The 18,564-nt window shown below is 58.2% G+C and overlaps 2 protein-coding genes across 4 annotated transcripts; both read left to right on the forward strand.

Moving 5' to 3' along the window:
• The first annotated feature begins 1,954 nt into the window (after positions 1 to 1,954).
• Positions 1,955 to 9,555, forward strand: SPDYC (speedy/RINGO cell cycle regulator family member C). The gene is made up of 7 exons (XM_050716964.1): positions 1,955 to 2,011; positions 3,269 to 3,465; positions 3,609 to 3,667; positions 4,231 to 4,316; positions 4,403 to 4,574; positions 6,138 to 6,277; positions 9,540 to 9,555. The coding sequence occupies exons 1-7, from the start codon at positions 1,992 to 1,994 to the stop codon at positions 9,553 to 9,555; spliced, it is 690 nt and encodes a 229-aa protein (XP_050572921.1). The 5' UTR covers positions 1,955 to 1,991.
• CAPN1 (calpain 1) lies at positions 7,852 to 18,215 on the forward strand. 3 transcript variants are annotated; one of them, XM_035572219.2, is made up of 22 exons: positions 7,982 to 8,000; positions 10,913 to 11,180; positions 11,284 to 11,353; positions 11,596 to 11,714; positions 12,044 to 12,177; positions 12,260 to 12,428; positions 12,531 to 12,614; positions 13,304 to 13,389; positions 13,483 to 13,557; positions 13,672 to 13,832; positions 13,922 to 14,100; positions 14,191 to 14,202; positions 15,169 to 15,380; positions 15,506 to 15,545; positions 15,622 to 15,687; positions 15,764 to 15,821; positions 15,950 to 16,014; positions 16,121 to 16,189; positions 16,297 to 16,375; positions 16,478 to 16,594; positions 17,834 to 17,892; positions 17,976 to 18,087. In XM_035572219.2, exons 2-22 carry the CDS (start codon positions 10,914 to 10,916, stop codon positions 18,000 to 18,002), a joined length of 2,148 nt encoding a protein of 715 aa, XP_035428112.1. In that variant the 5' UTR covers positions 7,982 to 8,000; position 10,913; the 3' UTR covers positions 18,003 to 18,087. The 3 variants fall into 3 exon arrangements, with proteins under 3 accessions (XP_050572924.1, XP_035428111.1, XP_035428112.1); XM_050716967.1 differs by lacking the exon at positions 14,191 to 14,202 and having other exon boundaries at positions 7,852 to 8,000; positions 13,922 to 14,121; positions 17,976 to 18,215; XM_035572218.2 differs by having other exon boundaries at positions 7,924 to 8,000; positions 13,922 to 14,202; positions 17,976 to 18,209.
• The last annotated feature ends 349 nt before the right edge of the window (positions 18,216 to 18,564 follow it).

Below are 18,564 nucleotides of genomic sequence, written 5' to 3' on the forward strand. Positions count from 1 at the left end.
AAATCTCTCGCGCGGCTGTTGCTAAGAGGAAGGGAGACGGGGGGGGGGCGATGAGCTGAGTTCGGCCTCAGCCCTCTGCTTTCCCCTCACAGATCTCAGCCTATCAACAACGCCTCCCCTTCTGTTTCGCTCTTCTGATTGGCCGGCGTCGCTTCAAGTCCCGCCTTCGCAGCTTTGACTGACAGCGAGGCCTGAGGAGAGAGGGGTGGGGCGGGCGGCTTCTTCCTACTCCGCCTCTGATTGGCCGGCGGCGTGGGTGGGCGGCCTATAGATAGGCGGATGCCGACCGGGGGCGGGGTTAAGCTGGTCCCGCCTCTCGCCCCGCCCCGCACGGTCTGCTCAGGTGAGGGGGGGGGGGGGGGAGGAGAGAGGAGGCGAAGGGCGGGAAAAGCGCGAGGCGGGAAAACGCCTGAGCGTCGTCGTTGCCTCTGAGGTGATTTGGTTCCCCTTTATTTTCTGAGAGAAAAAATGGGGATTTTTGAGGTAAATTTACCGTCTTTCCCCCCTGCCCGCCTGTGGGGGGCTGAGCTCAGGTGGTGCAAGGTGAAAATAGCCCCGTAAGTCTTTTTATTTTCACTGTATGTGGTGCATCTCGTCTCTCTCCCGCTGAGGGAAGGGGGACCCCGGTGGTTTTCTGAGGGGGAAAAAAGTTCTGAGGGCTCTGCTGTCCATGTGTATTAAGGTATGGTGAAGTGCAACACTTTAACCCTCTCCTCCTGCCTTAAAAAAAAATGGTGTTTTTCCCCTTTTTTTTCCTCAATAGTTGGTGGAGTAGCTGCTGTTTGCCCTTCAGCAAGGGGCTACAAGAGGCGTCCCCTCTCCTGGCTGCCACCATCAAAACTAAAATCACTTTATTTGAGGTTAGGTGCTGGGAGAGGCAATGAAACCTGCACAAATGAGGTGTTTTTGTGCTTTTTATTGGAGATGAGCCCAGTTTTATTTTGGGGGGAGGGGGGGTAAATTAGTTGTCCTTATTGCTGCTTTGGCCCAGATGAGAGCTGCTTTAACCCCAAACTGCTTCCTTTATTGTTTTTCAACCCTTTTCAGCATCAGACTCCTGTACCTGGAAAGATCGTTTGAATGCCTCAAAGGTTAGGATTCACTTGGTGTTTACTCCCCTGGTTAAAATATGTGTGTTTTATGATTAAAGTTTTGATTAAAACATATTTATTTTAACAAAATACCTGTTCTTTTAACAAAGTATCAGATAAATCGCGTACTGCAGAGGGAATAGCATCGTTCCGCCCTTCCAATTTTCTGAACCCTTCAGAGCACTTCGCATCTTTAAACCAGGAGTCCTGGCTTTAAAAAAAACATTGTTTTTTTTCTAGTAATTGCAGCTCTAATTTTCCTAGCAGGTGCCTTTTGAGGTGTTTTGGGGCTTTTTAAAGAGTATTTTGCCACCTTGGGCTCACTAGAGCTGGTGGCGAGGCTGCAGCTGGGTGTGCTCCACATCCCTTTAGCAAGAAAAAGGAGCTCCCGAAGACCATTACACTCTTAAAATAACACAAAGAATACTGAAATAATGACAATAAAGCAACAAACCACTGAAATAGTGGAAAAAAACCACAAGTTGCTGAGAAGATGGGAGCAAGGAGGTTAGGTACAGAGCTGCACGTGAGGCGTGAGGGTGGGAAATTGGTGGGACAAAGCACCCTACAAAGGTGTTTTCCTGCCTTAAAACATATCCCAAAACGTCAAAACATACCAAAAAATGTCAGCTGGAGAATTAAAACGTTTGTGTGCGTATATATATTTCCTTCTGTTGTTTCTGGGAAACCAGGCAGTGATGTGTGCCACTCTGTTTTGGGGCCAGAAAAGGGCATTTCTGCACTCTCCTTGTGGCACAGGGGAATAAGAAGGAGTTAAACCTGAATTTGTCAAAAACGTGATGTTTTTTTTTTTCCTCTATACCTATTTTTTTTTTCCCTAAAACTACTTAAAGGATGGGAGAAAAGCCGCTCGGTGCAGCTCGCCTGTTCACGCCTGCCATGGTTCTACCCAGTTTTGGGTTGTTTATTCAGAAAAAAAAAAAATAATTTTTTTTGCGGTCTGAAGTAGCTGAAAAGGGCTGTGGAGCCCTAAAATTGTATTTCTGGAGGAGGTTGGGTCAGTTTGAGGGGTCTGGGTTGGGGGAATTTGGGAGGTTTTGGGGCTGTTTGAGGGGCCTGGGTTGGGGGAATTTGGGAGGTTTGGGGGCTGTTTGAGGGGCCTGGGTTGGGGGAATTTGGGAGGTTTGGGGGCTGTTTGAGGGGCCTGGGTTGGGGGAATTTGGGAGGTTTGGGGGCTGTTTGAGGGGCCTGGGTTGGGGGAATTTGGGAGGTTTGGGGGCTGTTTGAGGGGTCTGGGTTGGGGGAATTTGGGAGGTTTGGGGGCTGTTTGAGGGGTCTGGGTTGGGGGAATTTGGGAGGTTTGGGGGCTGTTTGAGGGGTCTGGGTTGGGGGAATTTGGGAGGTTTGGGGGCTGTTTGAGGGGTCTGGGTTGGGGGAATTTGGGAGGTTTGGGGGCTGTTTGAGGGGTCTGGGTTGGGGGAATTTGGGAGGTTTGGGGGCTGTTTGAGGGGCCTGGGTTGGGGGAATTTGGGAGGTTTGGGGGCTGTTTGAGGGGTCTGGGTTGGGGGAATTTGGGAGGTTTGGGGGCTGTTTGAGGGGTCTGGGTTGGGGGAATTTGGGAGGTTTGGGGGCTGTTTGAGGGGTCTGGGTTGGGGGAATTTGGGAGGTTTGGGGGCTGTTTGAGGGGTCTGGGTTGGGGGAATTTGGGAGGTTTTGGGGTGGTTTGAGGGGTCTGGGTTGGGGGAATTTGGGAGGTTTTGGGGCTGTTTGAGGGGCCTGGGTTGGGGGAATTTGGGAGGTTTGGGGGCTGTTTGAGGGGCCTGGGTTGGGGGAATTTGGGAGGTTTGGGGGCTGTTTGAGGGGCCTGGGTTGGGGGAATTTGGGAGGTTTTGGGGCTGTTTGAGGGGCCTGGGTTGGGGGAATTTGGGAGGTTTGGGGGCTGTTTGAGGGGCCTGGGTTGGGGGAATTTGGGAGGTTTGGGGGCTGTTTGAGGGGCCTGGGTTGGGGGAATTTGGGAGGTTTGGGGGCTGTTTGAGGGGTCTGGGTTGGGGGAATTTGGGAGGTTTGGGGGCTGTTTGAGGGGTCTGGCGGGGGGGCTGGTTTTTAAAGGGGATTTGGGTGGGGGGCTGGCTTGGGGGGGACGCCTCTGACTTTGGGGGGGGGGCTTGGGGTGTCAGGTCCATTTTGGGGCAACCCTGGGTTATTTCTCCACACAGCTACCGCCCCCCCGGCGCCATGAAGCAGCCCCCCAGCCTCACCCCCCCTCCGGCCTCTGCCCCCGTGGGGGGGCAGCGGTGCAGCGGGAGACCCCCCCCAGCCTGGGGAGCCTGCGGGCAGCCCCCGACCCCCGCCAGCGCCCCGCGGAGCCTCCACCTGCACCGCCAGGAGCGGGAAGCCTTCTTCAGCCTCCTGGGTAAGGGCAAAAACACCCAAATCCCAAGAAAACTACCCCAAACTCCCTCTTTTTTTTTAAAAAAAAAAAAAAAAAGTAGATGTATGGGGCGTGTGCAGCAGCATTATTTTTAAATAGTTGATTTTGTTTCCGTCTCGTTACAGAAGATGACGTGGTGCAGGAGTTCCTCTCAACAGATGTCTGCTATAGGATTTCTGATAAGGTCAGTCGGCCCCAAATGCAACTACCTTGGGGTTTGGGGCAAAATTGCCACTGGTTTGGTCCCGTTTGGGGTATTCTGACCAAAACTGCTGCTGATTTGGTGCTATTTCTGACAGTTTTAGTCAAAAAACACACTGGTTTTGTCCAGTTTCGGGGGGTTTTGACCAAAACTGCCTCTGGTTTGGACCTGTTTGTGTTTTGACCAAAACAGTTGCTGGTTTGGTCCTGTTTTTGGCAGTTTTAGTCAAAAAAAAGCACCGATTCTTGTCCAGGTTTTGTGTTTTTTGACCAAAACTGCTGTGGTTTGGTCCTGGTTTTGACCATTTTAATCAAAAAAAAAAACAAAACACCCCACACTGATTTTTGTCTGGTTTTTGTGTTTTTTGATTAAAACCGTGGCTGGTTTGCTCCAGTTTTTTGTGTTTTTTGGCTGAAACTGCTACAGTTTGCTCCCGTTTTTTTTGACTACAACCACCGTGATTTGGTTCCAGCTTTTTGACCCAAACCCGCCGCTTTTTGGTGCCCGCTTTTGACTAAAACCTCCTTTTTTCCGCTGCCCCCCAGTACCTGCTGGCGATGGTGCTGACGTACTTCAAGCGCGCCGGGCTGCCCACGGCCGAGTACACCCGCATCAACCTCTTCACCGCCCTGTACGTTCATTAAGCCCTAACGACACCCTTCACTAATCCCCTCGTTGACCAAAACGCCCCGATTTCACCCCGTTTTCCCCCCCCAGGTACCTGGCCAACGACATGGAGGAGGACGAGGAGGAGCAGAAGTACGAGATCTTCCCCTGGGCGCTGGGGCCGGGCTGGCGCCAGCTCTTTCCCCGCTTCTTGCGCCGCCGCGACCGCCTCTGGGCCCGCATGAGCTACCGGGCGGCCGTCAGCCGGCACTGCTGCGAGGAGGTCAGTGCGGTGCCAAAATCCCCTCGTTCGGCCCCAAAAAAATCCCCCAGCCGCCATCACAACGGGGCAAGGATCGACGAGAGATGGGGTCCTGCGGCTTCGCTGCTTGGCTGTGGTGGAGCTGTCCGTTCCCCGCAGCTTTTTGCTTAAAAATGTCGCTTTTTGAAATCAGGTTCATTTTTAAAAGGCTTTGCTCAAAGCGTGCTTCTCTTAAAGCCTATTTTTTCTTCTTGAAACTTTTATTTTAAGCCTTAAAAAGTGATTTCTGGGGGTTCCATGCTCCCAACCCAGCAGCGAACCCCTCACCGTACCACCAGTGCACTCATGCCAGCTCCCCAGAGGCACTCTTCTCCCCAAACCGCACGTTTTTCTCCCTAAACCCTGCCCGTTTTGCCCCAAACCATACATTTTTCTCCCAAAACCCTGCCTGTGTTGCCCCTAACCGTATACTTTTCACCCCAAACCGCACATTTCGCGCCCCAAACCCTGCCTGTCTTGCCCCAAACCGTGCATTTTTCTCCCCAAACTCTGTTTTGCCCCAAACCGCACATCTTTCTCCTCAAACCTTGCCTGTTTTGCCCCAAACTGTGCGTTTTTCTCCCCAAACCCTGCCTGTTTTGCCCCAAACTGTGCGTTTTTCTCCCCAAACCCTGCCTGTTTTGCCCCAAACTGTGCATTTCTCTCCCTTTTCTGCCCAAACCCTGCACTTTTGCCCTGCAACCCTGCCTGTTTTGCCCCAAACCGCGCATTTTTCTCCCTTTTCTCCCCGGACCCTGCCTGTTTTGCCCCAAACCGTACATTTTTCTCCCCAAACCCCCTCCCCGCCCGCAGATCATGGCGACGGAGCCCTCGCACTGGGCCTGGCTGCGCGAGCGCCCCCCGCGCCACAGCGGGGCCGTCCGCAGCTACGCCGGGGACCCCCGGCCCCGTGCCCCCCCGCCGCCCCCCCGGGAGGAAGAGGAGGAGGAAGAGGATGAAGACGAAGACGAAGACCAAGGCCCGGCGCCCGCCGTCCTCATCCTCCCCCTGCAGCCCCCCCCCGGCTGCGCCGAAACCCGCTGAGCGCCCAAAATTCGGGGCGTGACTGGCTCAGGGCCGCCTTCCCCGCGTTTTTCTCACAGTTTGCCCCAAATTTGGGCTTTTTAACTCAAAATCCGTCTCTGCTCGCTGAGCCGCCCACGTGCGGCGCTAACTTGGCCGTTTTGGGGTGTTCTCCCCGTATTTTGCCCACTTTTCCAATGAATCTAACCCAAATCCTTTGTTGGAAGCACCACCTGCTGCTGTTGCCACCCCACCCCCCGACCGACACCCGTTTTTGCCGTTTTTCGCCCCAAAACTCCCCCTTCTTGTTACGAGCCCGAGGTCAGGGGGTGCGGCGAGGGGCTGCAGCGCGTTTGGTGCAAAAAGGGGTGAAAACGGGCGACGCGAGGCGCTCAGTCGTTGTTTTTTCCGTTGTGGGGGGAGGGGAGCGGCGGGCGCCGCCAAAAAAGGGGCCCCGAATTTTGGTGGAAAAGGGGAAAAAGGAGCGGGGCGGGGCCGTAACCGCCTGTTTTTGCTCGGCAGGGCCCCGCCGCTGCGAAGCGCCCGGGAGGGAGCGGCGCCGCGGGTTCAGGTAGGGATGGGCGGTGCTGTTCCGTGTCGCACACGTGTCACACGCGTGTCACACGCGCGACGTGCGTGTGCTGGCCCTCCACGTGTCCCCTGTGCGGCCGAACCTGGCGCACACGCGTGTCACAGGCGCACACGCGTGTTAGAGACTCACATGTCCCAGTGTCACGGGTGTCATGGCCTTGCACACGCGTGTCCCAGGCTCACATACGTGTTAGAGGCTGCCACATACGTGTTACAGACTCACACGTCCCAGATTCGTGTGGCCTGGCCCTGCACACGCGTGTCCCAGGCTCACGCACGTGTTCCATACATGTCCTGGCCCTGCACACGCGTGTCACACGCTCACATACGTGTTGCAGGTGGCACGTACGTGTCACAAACTCACGAGTCCCGGATTTGTGTGTCCTGGCCCTGCACACGCGTGTCCCAGGCTCTCATGCATGTCTCAGACTGGCACGTACATGTCCCACGCGTGTCATGGCCCTGCACACGTGTGCACCCCCCTTACACACATGTCCCACGTGTGTTCTGGCCCCGCACACGCACTGCAGCCTCCCCCACACCCCAAACTGCCCCCCTGTGCCCCAGCCCCACACACACGCGTGTCCCTGCCCTCCACACACCTCCCACACGCGTGTCCCAGTCCGCACATGCCTCCCACACGCGTGTCCCACCCTCCACACGCCTCCCACACGCGTGTCCCAGTCCACACACGCCTCCCACACGCGTGTCCCACCCTCCACACGCCTCCCACACGCGTGTCCCAGTCCGCACACGCCTCCCACACGTGTGTCCCACCCTCCACACGCCTCCCACACGCGTGTCCCAGTCCACACACGCCTCCCACATGCGTGTCCCAGTCCGCACACGCCTCCCACATGCGTGTCCCAGTCCGCACACGCCTCCCACACGTGTGTCCCACCCTCCACACGCCTCCCACACGCGTGTCCCGGCCCCACACACGCCTCCCACACGCGTGTCCCAGTCTGCACACGCCTCCCACACGCGTGTCCCAGCCCCACACACGCCTCCCACACGCGTGTCCCAGTCCGCACACGCCTCCCACATGCGTGTCCCAGTCCGCACACGCCTCCCACACGCGTGTCCCAGTCCGCACACGCCTCCCACACGTGTGTCCCACCCTCCACACGCCTCCCACACGCGTGTCCCAGTCCACACACGCCTCCCACATGCGTGTCCCAGTCCGCACACGCCTCCCACATGCGTGTCCCAGTCCGCACACGCCTCCCACACGTGTGTCCCACCCTCCACACGCCTCCCACACGCGTGTCCCGGCCCCACACACGCCTCCCACACGCGTGTCCCAGCCCCACACACGCCTCCCACACGTGTGTCCCAGTCCGCACACACCTCCCACACGCGTGTCCCACCCTCCACACGCCTCCCACACGCGTGTCCCGGCCCCACACACCCGCGTGTCGCGCGGCGCCGCCCCCCCCCCCCAACCCTGCGGCACTGCGGACCAAAACCCGCAGCAGCGGCCGCACCCAAAACCCCCAGAAACCACCCCAAAGCCCTTCCCCTTCCCCCCCCTCCCACCTCAGCGCCCCCAAAATCCCCTTTTTTCACCCCGTTTCCCCTCTTCCCCCCCTCCCCCCCCCCCCCCCCCGCCCCGTCTCCTCGAGGGAGGAGCCTCGGCGGAGGCCCAGCCTCGCCTCCCAGCTCCAGGAAGCCTTTGGGGCGCTTTCGGGTCCTTTTTCCTTTCACTTTTTCCGTTTGGGGCGGTTTTACCCCAAAAGCGGCGACTTTGGCAGCGCTCCCCCCTTCCCCTCTCCCCCCTTCCCCCAAATCGAGGTACGTCCCTGTCCTCCCCCCCCCCCCCCCCAAAAAAAAAAGGGGAAGGGTCCCCTTGCGGCCGAGCCCTGATTTACCCGGGAAAGTTGTTTTTGTTTTCTTTCGTCGGGGGGGGATTTGAGCCTGGTTTGGGGAGAAACGAGAGGGATTTGGGGCTTTGGGGGGGGTTTCCCTCAGGATTTAGTGGGTTTTTTTTTTTTTTGGGGGGGGGGGTTGGGGTTGTTTTCCCCCGACGGGAGGCGAAGCGGCGGCCGGTTGAGCCCTCGCCCTGCGGCACCTGCCGGGACGCTTCCTCCCCAAACCGGGCTGAAAAAAAGTGGGGGTTGGGTCACTTCGCCCCCCCCCCCAAAAAAAACACCCGGGGAGGGCTGGGGGGCTTCGTTAACGGGGAGCTCGTTAACGGGGCGTTGGGGGGGGGGGTGTAAGGGGCTGGGGCGCGCTAGGCCCCACGTTCCTTTTGGGGGAGGGGGGGGGTTGAGGCTTCCCCCCCCTCATTTTGGGGTCAATTTAGGGGGGGTTGGGGGGGGGGTTAATCGGTGCTTTCAGGGCGCGCTGGGCTGCGGGGTCGCCAACCTGCCTCTCGCCTTCCTGCAGCGCTAATTAAGCCCTCCGGTCCTTAATTAGGTTCCCCTGCTCCTTAATTAAGCCTCCCCAGTCCTTAACGCAGCCTCCCAGTTCTTAATTAAGCCCCCCCCCCCGGACCTTAATGAAGCCCCCCCAGTCCTTCATTAAGCCCCCCAGTCATTAATGAAGCCCCCCCAGTCCTTAATTAAGATCCCAATCCTTAATTAAGGCCCCCCAGTCCTTACTGAAGACCCTTCAGTCCTTAATTAACCCCTGAGTCCTTAATGAACTCCCCTCAGTCCTTAATTAACCGTCCCAGTCCTTAACGAAGCCCCCAACTCCTTAACCCCCCCCCCAGTCCTTAATTAACCCCCTCAGTCCTTCATGAACCCCTCCAGACCTCAATGAACTCCCCCCCTCAGGCTTTAATTAACCCCCCAAAGCTTTAATTAACCCCCCCAGGCCTTAATTAAACTCCCGGAAGCCTAATTACGCCCTTCGCAGCTCTAACGGGCGCAGGGAGCGGCCGTGACACACGCCCAGACTCGCCAGACCCGTTCTTGTGGGGCCGTTTCCCCTCCTTTTGGGGCCGTTTCCCCTCCTTTTGGGGCCGTTTCCCCTCCTTTTGGGGCCGTTTCCCCTCCTTTTGGGGCCGTTTCCCCTTCCTTTTGGGGCCGTTTCCCCTTCCTTTTGGGGCCGTTTCCCCTCCTTTTGGGGCCTATTTTTTTTTTTTTCCCCGCTTTTTGCTTTTTTTGGTGACTTTTTACGCGGCGTTCACAAGGTCATACCACTCAACTCGCAGCCGTTTTCCCCCCAAATCGCCTTGTTTTCCCCCAAAACCTCCTTTTTTTCCCCCAAAATGAGCTCGTAACGGATGCTCGGGCGCTACCGCAACCCACCCAGCCGCGTTTTTGGGGGCAGAAAAGGCAGAAATAGGGAAAAACAAAAACCCTAATAACCCCTTTTTCTTCCCAGTCGCTCCCAGCTGTGACCCCGAAGCGGACTAAACCGCCCCCAAAAACCCCAAAACGCTCTCCAGCCCCGCCGGCTGGGGGCCAGCGGCCCTCGTTAGCCCTCCTGAGGCTAATTACCAGGGTATTAACGAGCGCGGGGAGACGCGGCCTTAACTGGGGGCTCCTCGTTTGCTCCTGGATCGGGGAAGGCAAAACGTCCGGATTTTAATTGGGGGCCGGCGTTTGAATTCAGGCCTCGGCTCCGGGGTTTGGGGGAAAATTGGGGCAATCAAAATCCCGGTGTTTTAATTCGGGGCTCTTCTTTTTCGCCCCAAATCGGGGAAAACCAAATGTCAGCGGTTTAGTTTGGGGCTCCCACTTTTCTCCCCAAATTGGGGAAATCAAAACGTGGGTGTTTTATTTTGGGGCTCGCTCTTTGGTCCCGAACTGGGGCAATCAAAATCCTGGTGCTTTCATTCGGGGCTCGTCCTTTTCTCCCCAAATCGGGGGAAAACCAAATCCCGGTGCTTTAATTCGGGGCTCATCCTCGGCTCCCCAAATTGGGGAACAAATCGGGGGAAACCAAATCCCGGTGTTTTAATTCGGGGCCCATCCTCGGCTCCCCAAATGGGGGAAATCAAAATCCCGGTGTTTTAATTAGGGGCTCATCCTCGGCTCCATAAACTGGGGAAGAAATTGGGGAAACCAAGTCCCGGTGTTTTAATTCGGGGCTCATCCTTGGCTCCATAAATTGGGGAAATCAAAATCCCGGTGCTTTAATTCGGGGCCCATCCTCGGCTCCCCAAATGGGGGAAATCAAAATCCCGGTGTTTTAATTCGGGGCTCATCCTTGGCTCCATAAATTGGGGAAATCAAAATCCCGGTGCTTTAATTCGGGGCCCATCCTCGGCTCCCCAAATGGGGGAAATCAAAATCCCGGTGTTTTAATTCGGGGCTCATCCTTGGCTCCATAAATTGGGGAAATCAAAATCCCGGTGCTTTAATTCGGGGCCCATCCTCGGCTCCCCAAATGGGGGAAATCAAAATCCCGGTGTTTTAATTCGGGGCTCATCCTCGGCTCCCCAAATTGGGGAAATCAAAATCCCGGTGTTTGAATTTGGGGCTCCTGCTTTCCTCCTTTAAACAAGGAAAACGGAACGTCGGTCTTTTAATTCGGGGCTCATTCTCGGCTCCCCAAATTGGGGAACAAATCGGGGGAAAACCAAATCCCGGTGTTTGAATTCGGGGCCCATCCTCGGCTCCCCAAATCGGGGAACAAATCGGGGGAAAACCAAATCCCGCTGCCTCGATCCGGGGCCCACCCTCGGCTCCCGGATCTCTCCAACCCGAACGCCGGCGGCTCAGATTCCCCCGCGGCCGTTTTCTCCCCGGCAGGATGGCGGAGGCGCCGGTGGTGCCGGTGTACTGCACGGGCGTCTCGGCGCAGGTGCAGCGGGAGCGGGCGAAGGCGCTGGGGCTGGGCCGCCACGAGAACGCCGTGCGCTACCTGGGCCAGGACTTCGCCGCGCTGCGCGACGCCTGCCTGCGCTCCGGCTCCCTCTTCCGCGACGACGCCTTCCCCCCGGCCCCGGCCTCGCTCGGCTTCAAGGAGCTCGGCCCCGGCTCCTCCAAAACCCGCGGCGTGCAGTGGATGAGGCCCACGGTGAGCAAACCCTCCTTTTTTTTTTTTTTTTCCTTTTTTTTTTCTCCTGAAAAACTCACATTTCCTGATTTTGGGGCCGTTGCCTTCTCTTCTCGCCGCCCAGGAGCTGTGCTCGCGCCCGCAGTTCATCGTGGACGGGGCCACGCGCACCGATATCTGCCAGGGAGCGCTGGGTAAGTGCCTTTGACTCCTTTTTCTTACTCTTTTCCTCACCTTTTTGCCTCAAATTAGGGAATTTTAGGGTTGCTTTCCACCGCGGTGCCGCCGCCGGAGCGGGCTCGGTCACATTAAACAGGTTCAACCGCGACGGGGACGGCCGCAACCTCCCCTGAGCGCCCCTAACGAATCTCTGGGGCCGAGGGAAAGCTATGGGGCGGCCAGAAAAAGGCGTTTTTTTCCCCCAAAACCCCCGCAGGTGACTGCTGGCTGCTGGCGGCCATCGCCTCGCTGACGCTGAACGAAACCATCCTGCACCGCGTGGTGCCGCACGGGCAGAGCTTCCAGCACGGCTACGCCGGCATCTTCCACTTCCAGGTGGGGCTCCCTTAACGCCGCCGACGCCAAACGGCCCCTTTCTGCCCCAAAAACAACCCCCGGGTCCCCCTCCCGGCACTGCGGCGCCCCCAAAACGGTGATTTTCCCCTAAAAAAAGGCCGGTTTGGGACGGGCGATCCCCGTCAGGGCTCAGTTTTCTCCGTTTGATCGGGATTTATAAAGCAACGTGAGGTGTTTTTTTTTTGGGTTTTGTTTTTTTTTTTTGAATTACCGTTGGCGGCAGGAACAAGGGGGACCCCCAGCGCCCCCCTGGGGTTGTGGGGGGGCCATCTTCGGCCTCGCCTTCCTCCTCCTCCTCTTCCTCCTAGATCTGGCAGTTCGGCGAGTGGCTGGACGTGGTGGTGGACGACTACCTGCCCACCAAGGACGGCAAGCTGCTCTTCGTCCACTCCGCCGAGGGCACCGAGTTCTGGAGCGCCTTGCTGGAGAAAGCCTACGCCAAGTACGCCTTCCCCCTTCCCTCCCCCCTCCTCATTTTGGGGCGAAAAAGCCCCGAAACGGCTCACCCGCCCCCCGCCTCGTAGGGTGAACGGCTGCTACGAGGCGCTGTCGGGCGGCAGCACCTCGGAGGGCTTCGAGGATTTCACCGGCGGCGTGACCGAGTGGTACGACCTGCGCAAGCCGCCCCGAGACCTCTACCAAATCATCCTCAAGGCGCTGGAGCGGGGCTCCCTGCTCGGCTGCTCCATCGACGTCAGTCTCCCGCCGCGTTTCGGGGTGAAAAAAGGCGTTTTTGGGGGTTGGGGGGGGGGGGGCGCGACGCCGGAACGGGGTCGTTTGCTTGGTCCCTCGCAGATAACGAGCGCCTTCGACATGGAGGCGGTGACGTTCAAGAAGCTGGTGAAGGGGCACGCCTACTCGGTGACGGGAGCCAGGCAGGTGAGAGCCGGCGCCGTTTTGGGTCAAAATTGGGGCTTTCTGGGTCAAAATTGGCGCTTTTTGGGTTGAATTACAGTCTTTCGGGGCCGAAACAGGGGCTTTTGGGGTTGAAATAGGTACTTTTTGGGTCGAAGTTGGCACTTCTAGGGTTGAAGTCAGCATTTCGCGTCGAAATCGGGGCTTTTGGGATCGAAATTGGGGCTTTTAGGGTCAATGTTGGTGCTCTTTGGGTCAAAATTGGGGCCTGTGGGGTTGAATTAGGGTTTCTTGGGGCCGAAGTTGGGGCTTTTGCGGTCAAAGTTGGCACTTTTAGGGTCAAACTTGGCGTTCTTTGGGTCAAAAGTGGGGCTTTTAGGGTCCAAGTTGGGGCCTATGGGATTGAAATTGGGGCTTTTTGGCTTGGAAATGATGTTTTGGGGGTCAAAAGTGGGGCTTTTTCAGTCAAAGTTGGGGCTTTTAGGATTGAAGTTGACATTTTGGGTTGAAAATGACACTTATTGAGTCAAAGCTGGGGCTTTTGGGGTCAAAGTTGGCACTTCTACGGTTGAAGTTGGTGCTCTTTGGGCCGAAAGTGGGGCTTTTGGGGCCGAAAGTGGCGCTTTTTGCGCCTGAACTGTCTCTTTTGGGCCAAAACGGGCCCGTTTTGGGCCAAAATCACCACTTTTTGGGCCTGACGCCTCCCTTTGCAGATCAACTACCGCGGCCAAGCCCTGGACCTGATCCGCATGCGCAACCCCTGGGGCGAGGTGGAGTGGACGGGGCCCTGGAGCGACAAGTAAGCCCCCCGCCCGCCCCGAGCGCCTTCGTTAGCGCTAATTAACGAAGCGGCCTTGTGGGATTTCACCTTTCCCCCCCCTTGCTCCCGCAGCTCGTCCGAGTGGAACGCGGTGGAGCCGGCGCTGAGGCAGCAGCTGATGGTGAAAATGGAGGACGGCGAATTCTGGTCAGCGCCGAAACGGGGCAAAAAAAACCCAAAAAAACCAAACAAAAACCCCAAAGCGGCCGCTTTGAGCCGGAGGACGGCGGGGACGATCCTTCCTCCTCCTCCTCCCCCCAGGATGGCTTTCCGGGATTTCCTCCGGGAATTCACCCGCCTGGAGATCTGCAACCTCACCCCGGACGCCCTCCAGTCCCGCAAATTCCGCAAGTGGAACACGCGGCTCTACGACGGCACCTGGCGCCGCGGCAGCACGGCCGGCGGCTGCCGCAACTACCCCGGTGCGCCCCGGCGTGCGAGCCACACCCTTCAAACCACCTCCTTGTCTCCGTTTTCACCTTTCTCCCCCTTTTTTCCCCCGCCCCCGCAGCCACTTTTTGGATCAACCCGCAGTTCAAGATCCAGCTGGAGGAGGTGGACGACGACGGGGACGAGGCGGGCGGGCGGGAGCCGGGCTGCAGCTTCCTGCTGGCGCTGATGCAGAAGCACCGGCGCCGCGAGCGCCGCTACGGCAAGGACATGGAGACCATCGGCTTCGCCGTCTACGAGGTACCCGCGACCCCCCCCCCGGTGTCACCGGCGTCCCCCGGTGTCACCGGCGTCACCGCTGGCCTCACCTCTTGCGCCCCGTCCCCGCAGGTCCCTCCGGAGGTGGGTGCGACGCCGCCGGCACCCGGAGCAGCGGCCGAGAGCGAAACGGGAAAGCACGTGGGGGGGTTTGGGGGGGAGGGGGGGGTTTGGGGGGCGTTTGGGGGGTTTGGGGGGCGTTTGGGGGGTTTTGGGGACACGTTTGGGGTGGTTTTGGGGGTGTATGGGGTGTTTGCGGGGCATAGCGGGGTGGTTTTAGGCGCGTTTGGGGTGTTTCGGGGGGGGGTTTGGGGCCGTTTGAGGAGCGTTTCGGGTGTTTCTGGGGATGTTCGGATGTTTTGGGGGCATTTGGGGGGTGTTTGGGGTTTTGGGGAGGCATTTGGGGGTGTGTTTGGGTTTTTTGGGGGGCGTCTGGAGGTGCGTTTGGGGTTTTTGGGGGGCATTTGGGCAGCGTTTGGGATGTTACGGGTTTTTTGGGGATGTTTAGGATGTTTGGAGGGCCATTTGGGATGTTTTGGGGGCATTTAGGGTGTATTTAGGATGTTTTGGGGGCCATTTGGGGTGTTTAGGGGCAGTTTGGGGAGCATTTAGGGTGTTCCTGGGGCCGTTCGCAGTGTTTTGAGAGCATTTGGGGCGCTTGGGGCGGTTTTGGGGGCACTCAGGTCAGTTTTGGGGTCCGTTTGGGTGGTTTTGGAGGCATTTGGGGTATTTTGGAGGACATTTGTGAGCGTTCGGGGCATTTCTGGGGTCATTCGGTGAAGTCTGGGGGGCACTTTGTGCGTCTTGGGCGTTTCTGGGGGCGTCTTGGGCGTTTCTGAGGGCGTTTGGGGCGTTTCCGGGGGCGTTGTGGGCGTTTCTGAGAGCACTTTGGGTGTTTTGGGGGGCATTTGGGGCCCATTTTGTGCATTTTGGGGGCATTTGGAGCCTTTCGGGGCGCGTTTTGGGCATTCGGGGGCCGTTTAGGGCCGGTTTGGGGGGCGTTCCGGGCCTTTTCTGACTTCTGCCCCCCTTTTCCCCCCCCCGCGGCAGCTGGCGGGGCAGTCGGGCGTGCACCTCAAGCGGGATTTCTTCCTGGCCAACGCGTCGCGCGCCCGCTCGGAGCAGTTCATCAACCTGCGCGAGGTCAGCACCCGCTTCCGCCTGCCGCCCGGCGAGTACATCGTCGTGCCCTCCACCTTCGAGCCCAACAAGGAGGGCGACTTCGTCCTCCGCGTCTTCTCCGAGAAGAGAGCCGGCACCGAGTAAGCGGCCCCGTTAGCGGCGCCCCGTTAGCGGCGCCCCGTTAGCGGCGCCCCGTTAGCGCTAGCGACCCCGCTCCCCAACGGCCCCGATCCCCCTTTTTTTTTTTTTTCCCTCCCCGCCGCAGGGAAATGGACGACAAGATCCAGGCGACGCTGCCGGACGAGGTGAGGATCCCCCAAACGATGCTACCCCTTCCTCCCCCTCCCCCCTTTGACCCAAAACCGCCCTTTTTTCCCCCAGAAAGTGCTCTCGGAAAGCGAGATCGACGCCAACTTCAAGCAGCTCTTCAAGCAGCTCGCGGGGCCGGTAAGGGGAACGCGGGGGGCGCGGCGCGGGGAGCACGGGGGCGACACCAACCGCCCCCATTTCCCCCCCCCCCCAGGACATGGAAATCAGCGTCACCGAGCTTCAGACCATCCTCAACCGCATCATCAGCAAACGTAAGCCCCAAACTGGGGGGATTTTGACCAAAAATATGCGGTTTGGCACCCAAAAAAACCTGTACCGGGGGTTCCGAACGGGGCCGAGCCGCCATTTCGTGACGCCGAGCGCGTTCTTGGCCCCGTAGATAAGGATCTCCGCACCAAAGGCTTCAGCATCGAGTCGTGCCGCAGCATGGTCAACCTCATGGACGTATCCTCCCCGACGCCTCCTTCTGGGGGTCCCAAAAAAGGCCTTTTTTCCCCCAAAACGCCCCCGAACCCCAGGCGCTTTTCCTTAACCCCTTCCGACCCCGTAGAAAGACGGCAACGGCAAACTGGGGCTGGTGGAGTTCAACGTCCTGTGGAACCGAATCCGCAACTACCTGGTGGGTTGGGGGGCTCGGGGCGCGGCGGGACGGCCCCGGGGGGGGCCCTGACCCGTCGTCCCCCCCGTTTTGGGGCATTTTTGGGGGTTTTTGGGGTCGGCGGGCAGGCCGTGTTCCGCAAGTTCGACCTGGACAAGTCCGGGAGCATGAGCGCCTACGAGATGCGGATGGCGCTGGAAGCGGCAGGTAACGCGGCCCTAATTAATTCGGGGCTCGTTAAATCCCGCTGACGTCACCTCCCGCAACGTTTTGGGGACAAATCGGGGTTTTTCTTTTTTGCCCTAAAAGGGTATAAATTGAACAAAAAGCTGCACGAGCTCATCATCACCCGCTACGCCGAGCCCGACCTGGCCATCGACTTCGACAACTTCGTCTGCTGCCTCGTGCGCCTGGAGACCATGTTCCGTGAGCGCCGTTTTCCTGCTAAAAACCCCCAGTTTGGCCAACTTTCCCCTCGAAATAATAGGGTTTAGCGGGATACGGCGGAAAAGCCTCGAAGTTTAGCGGGAAATTGTAGGATTTCCCGTTTTTCCCCCTTAAATCCTGTATTTTTTTTTGAATTTTTCCTGCCAAATGCTGCGGGGTTTCCGTCTTTCCCCTCAATTCCTGTGGGGTTTTTATGGGTTTTCCCAGGATTTCACAATTTTACCCGATTTAACAGGAAAAGTTGGGAAAATTGCGGGGTTTAGCAGAGAAGGGGAGGGGGCGGGCGTTCAATTTCCCCCTCAAATGCTCCCGGTTTGCCCAACGTTCCCCTTAAACCCAGCCCATTATCCCCCAGCCCCATTCCCCACCCAATTTTCCGTCCCCCCCCCAATTTCCCCTTTTACCTCACCATTACCCCCCAATTTCCCCCATTTCCCCCCCAATTTCCCCCATTTCTCCCGCAGTTTACCCTATATCTCCCCCGTTATCCCTCAAGTTCCCCTATTACCCCCATTCCTACCCTATTCCCCCCCAGTTTCCCCTATTCCCCCCCAATTTCCCCTATTCCCCCCCAATTTCCCCTATTACCCCCTATTCCCCCTTAATTTACTCCATTCCCCCTCAATTTCCCCAATTTCCCCTATTATTCCCCAATTTCCCCTATTTCCCCCAATTTCCCCTATTGCTCCCCTACTTCCCCCCAGTTTCCCCATTACCCCCCCGTTACTCCTCAATTTCCCGTTCCCCCCCAATTTCCCCAAATTTCCCCTATTAATGGCCCCCAATTTCCCCTATTTCACCCCATTATCCCCAATTTCCCCTATTACCCCTCAATTTCCCCCCATTTCCCCCCCATTTCCCCTATTACCCCCCCATTTCTCCCCGATTTCCCCTATTTCCCCACTATTACCCCCAGTTTCCCCTATTACCCCCCCGCTACCCCCCAATTTCCCCTATTAACCCCAATTTCGCCCCGATTTCTCCCCGGTTTCCCCCATTAACCCCGTTTTCCCCCATTTTCCCCCAGTTTCCCCTATTACCCCCCCGCTACCCCCCAATTTCCCCTATTAGCCCCAATTTCGCCCCAATTTCTCCCCGGTTTCCCCCATTAACCCCTTTTTCCCCCGTTTCCCCTATTACCCCCCCGTTAACCCCCCAATTTCACCCCGTTTCCCCCATTAACCCCATTTCCCCCAAATTTCCCCCATGCCCCCCCAGGCTTCTTCCAGGCGCTGGACGGGGACCGTGACGGCGTCGTCACCGTGGGGCTGCTGCAGGTAGGCGCCCCCGCCCCAAACCCGGGGGATTTCACCCCAAAAAGCCGGGCCGGGCCCCCCCCTGACGCCCCCCCTCCCCCCAGTGGCTGCAGCTCACCATGTTCGCCTGACCCGAGGACGTTTTGGGGGAATTTCTGCGCTTTTTGTCGCTCCGCCTGACTTTTTGGGGGGGGGGGGGGACAGGTTTTGGGGACCGCCCCCCCCCCCCCGGTGCCACAATCAGGGATCTGCTGCCCGCCGGGTGCCAGCGTGGTTCTTCTTATTTTGTACTGCGTGCCCCCCCCGAAAACCAAAAATCCTATTAAAATTCTTCTTCCTGCTCCTTTTCCCCCATTTCTTACCCCCCCCCCCCCTTCATTTTGGGGCACACCCCTGGGAGCTGGGGGTTCCCTTTTGGGGTCCCCCAGCCCCCTGGATCCCCCCTCAGCCCCCAGATCTGCCCCTGGACCCCCCCCAGGTACCCCCAGCCCCCCCCCCGGGACCCCATAACCCCCACCCCCCACCCCCTTTGACCCCCCCCCACCCCCGGTCCTAAGAAGCGCCCCTATTAGGGCCGGAAAATTCCCGCCAGTTCTGTCCCTTTAAGAGTCTCGCCCCGCCCCTCCGTTCCCATTGGCTGCTCTCGCCCGAAATCTGCATAGCCACGCCCCCTCCTCGCCTTTCTCCGTTTAT

This window comes from Cygnus atratus, unplaced genomic scaffold (genome assembly GCF_013377495.2).
Source record: "Cygnus atratus isolate AKBS03 ecotype Queensland, Australia unplaced genomic scaffold, CAtr_DNAZoo_HiC_assembly HiC_scaffold_64, whole genome shotgun sequence".
In the NCBI taxonomy this organism is placed as follows: domain Eukaryota; kingdom Metazoa; phylum Chordata; class Aves; order Anseriformes; family Anatidae; genus Cygnus; species Cygnus atratus.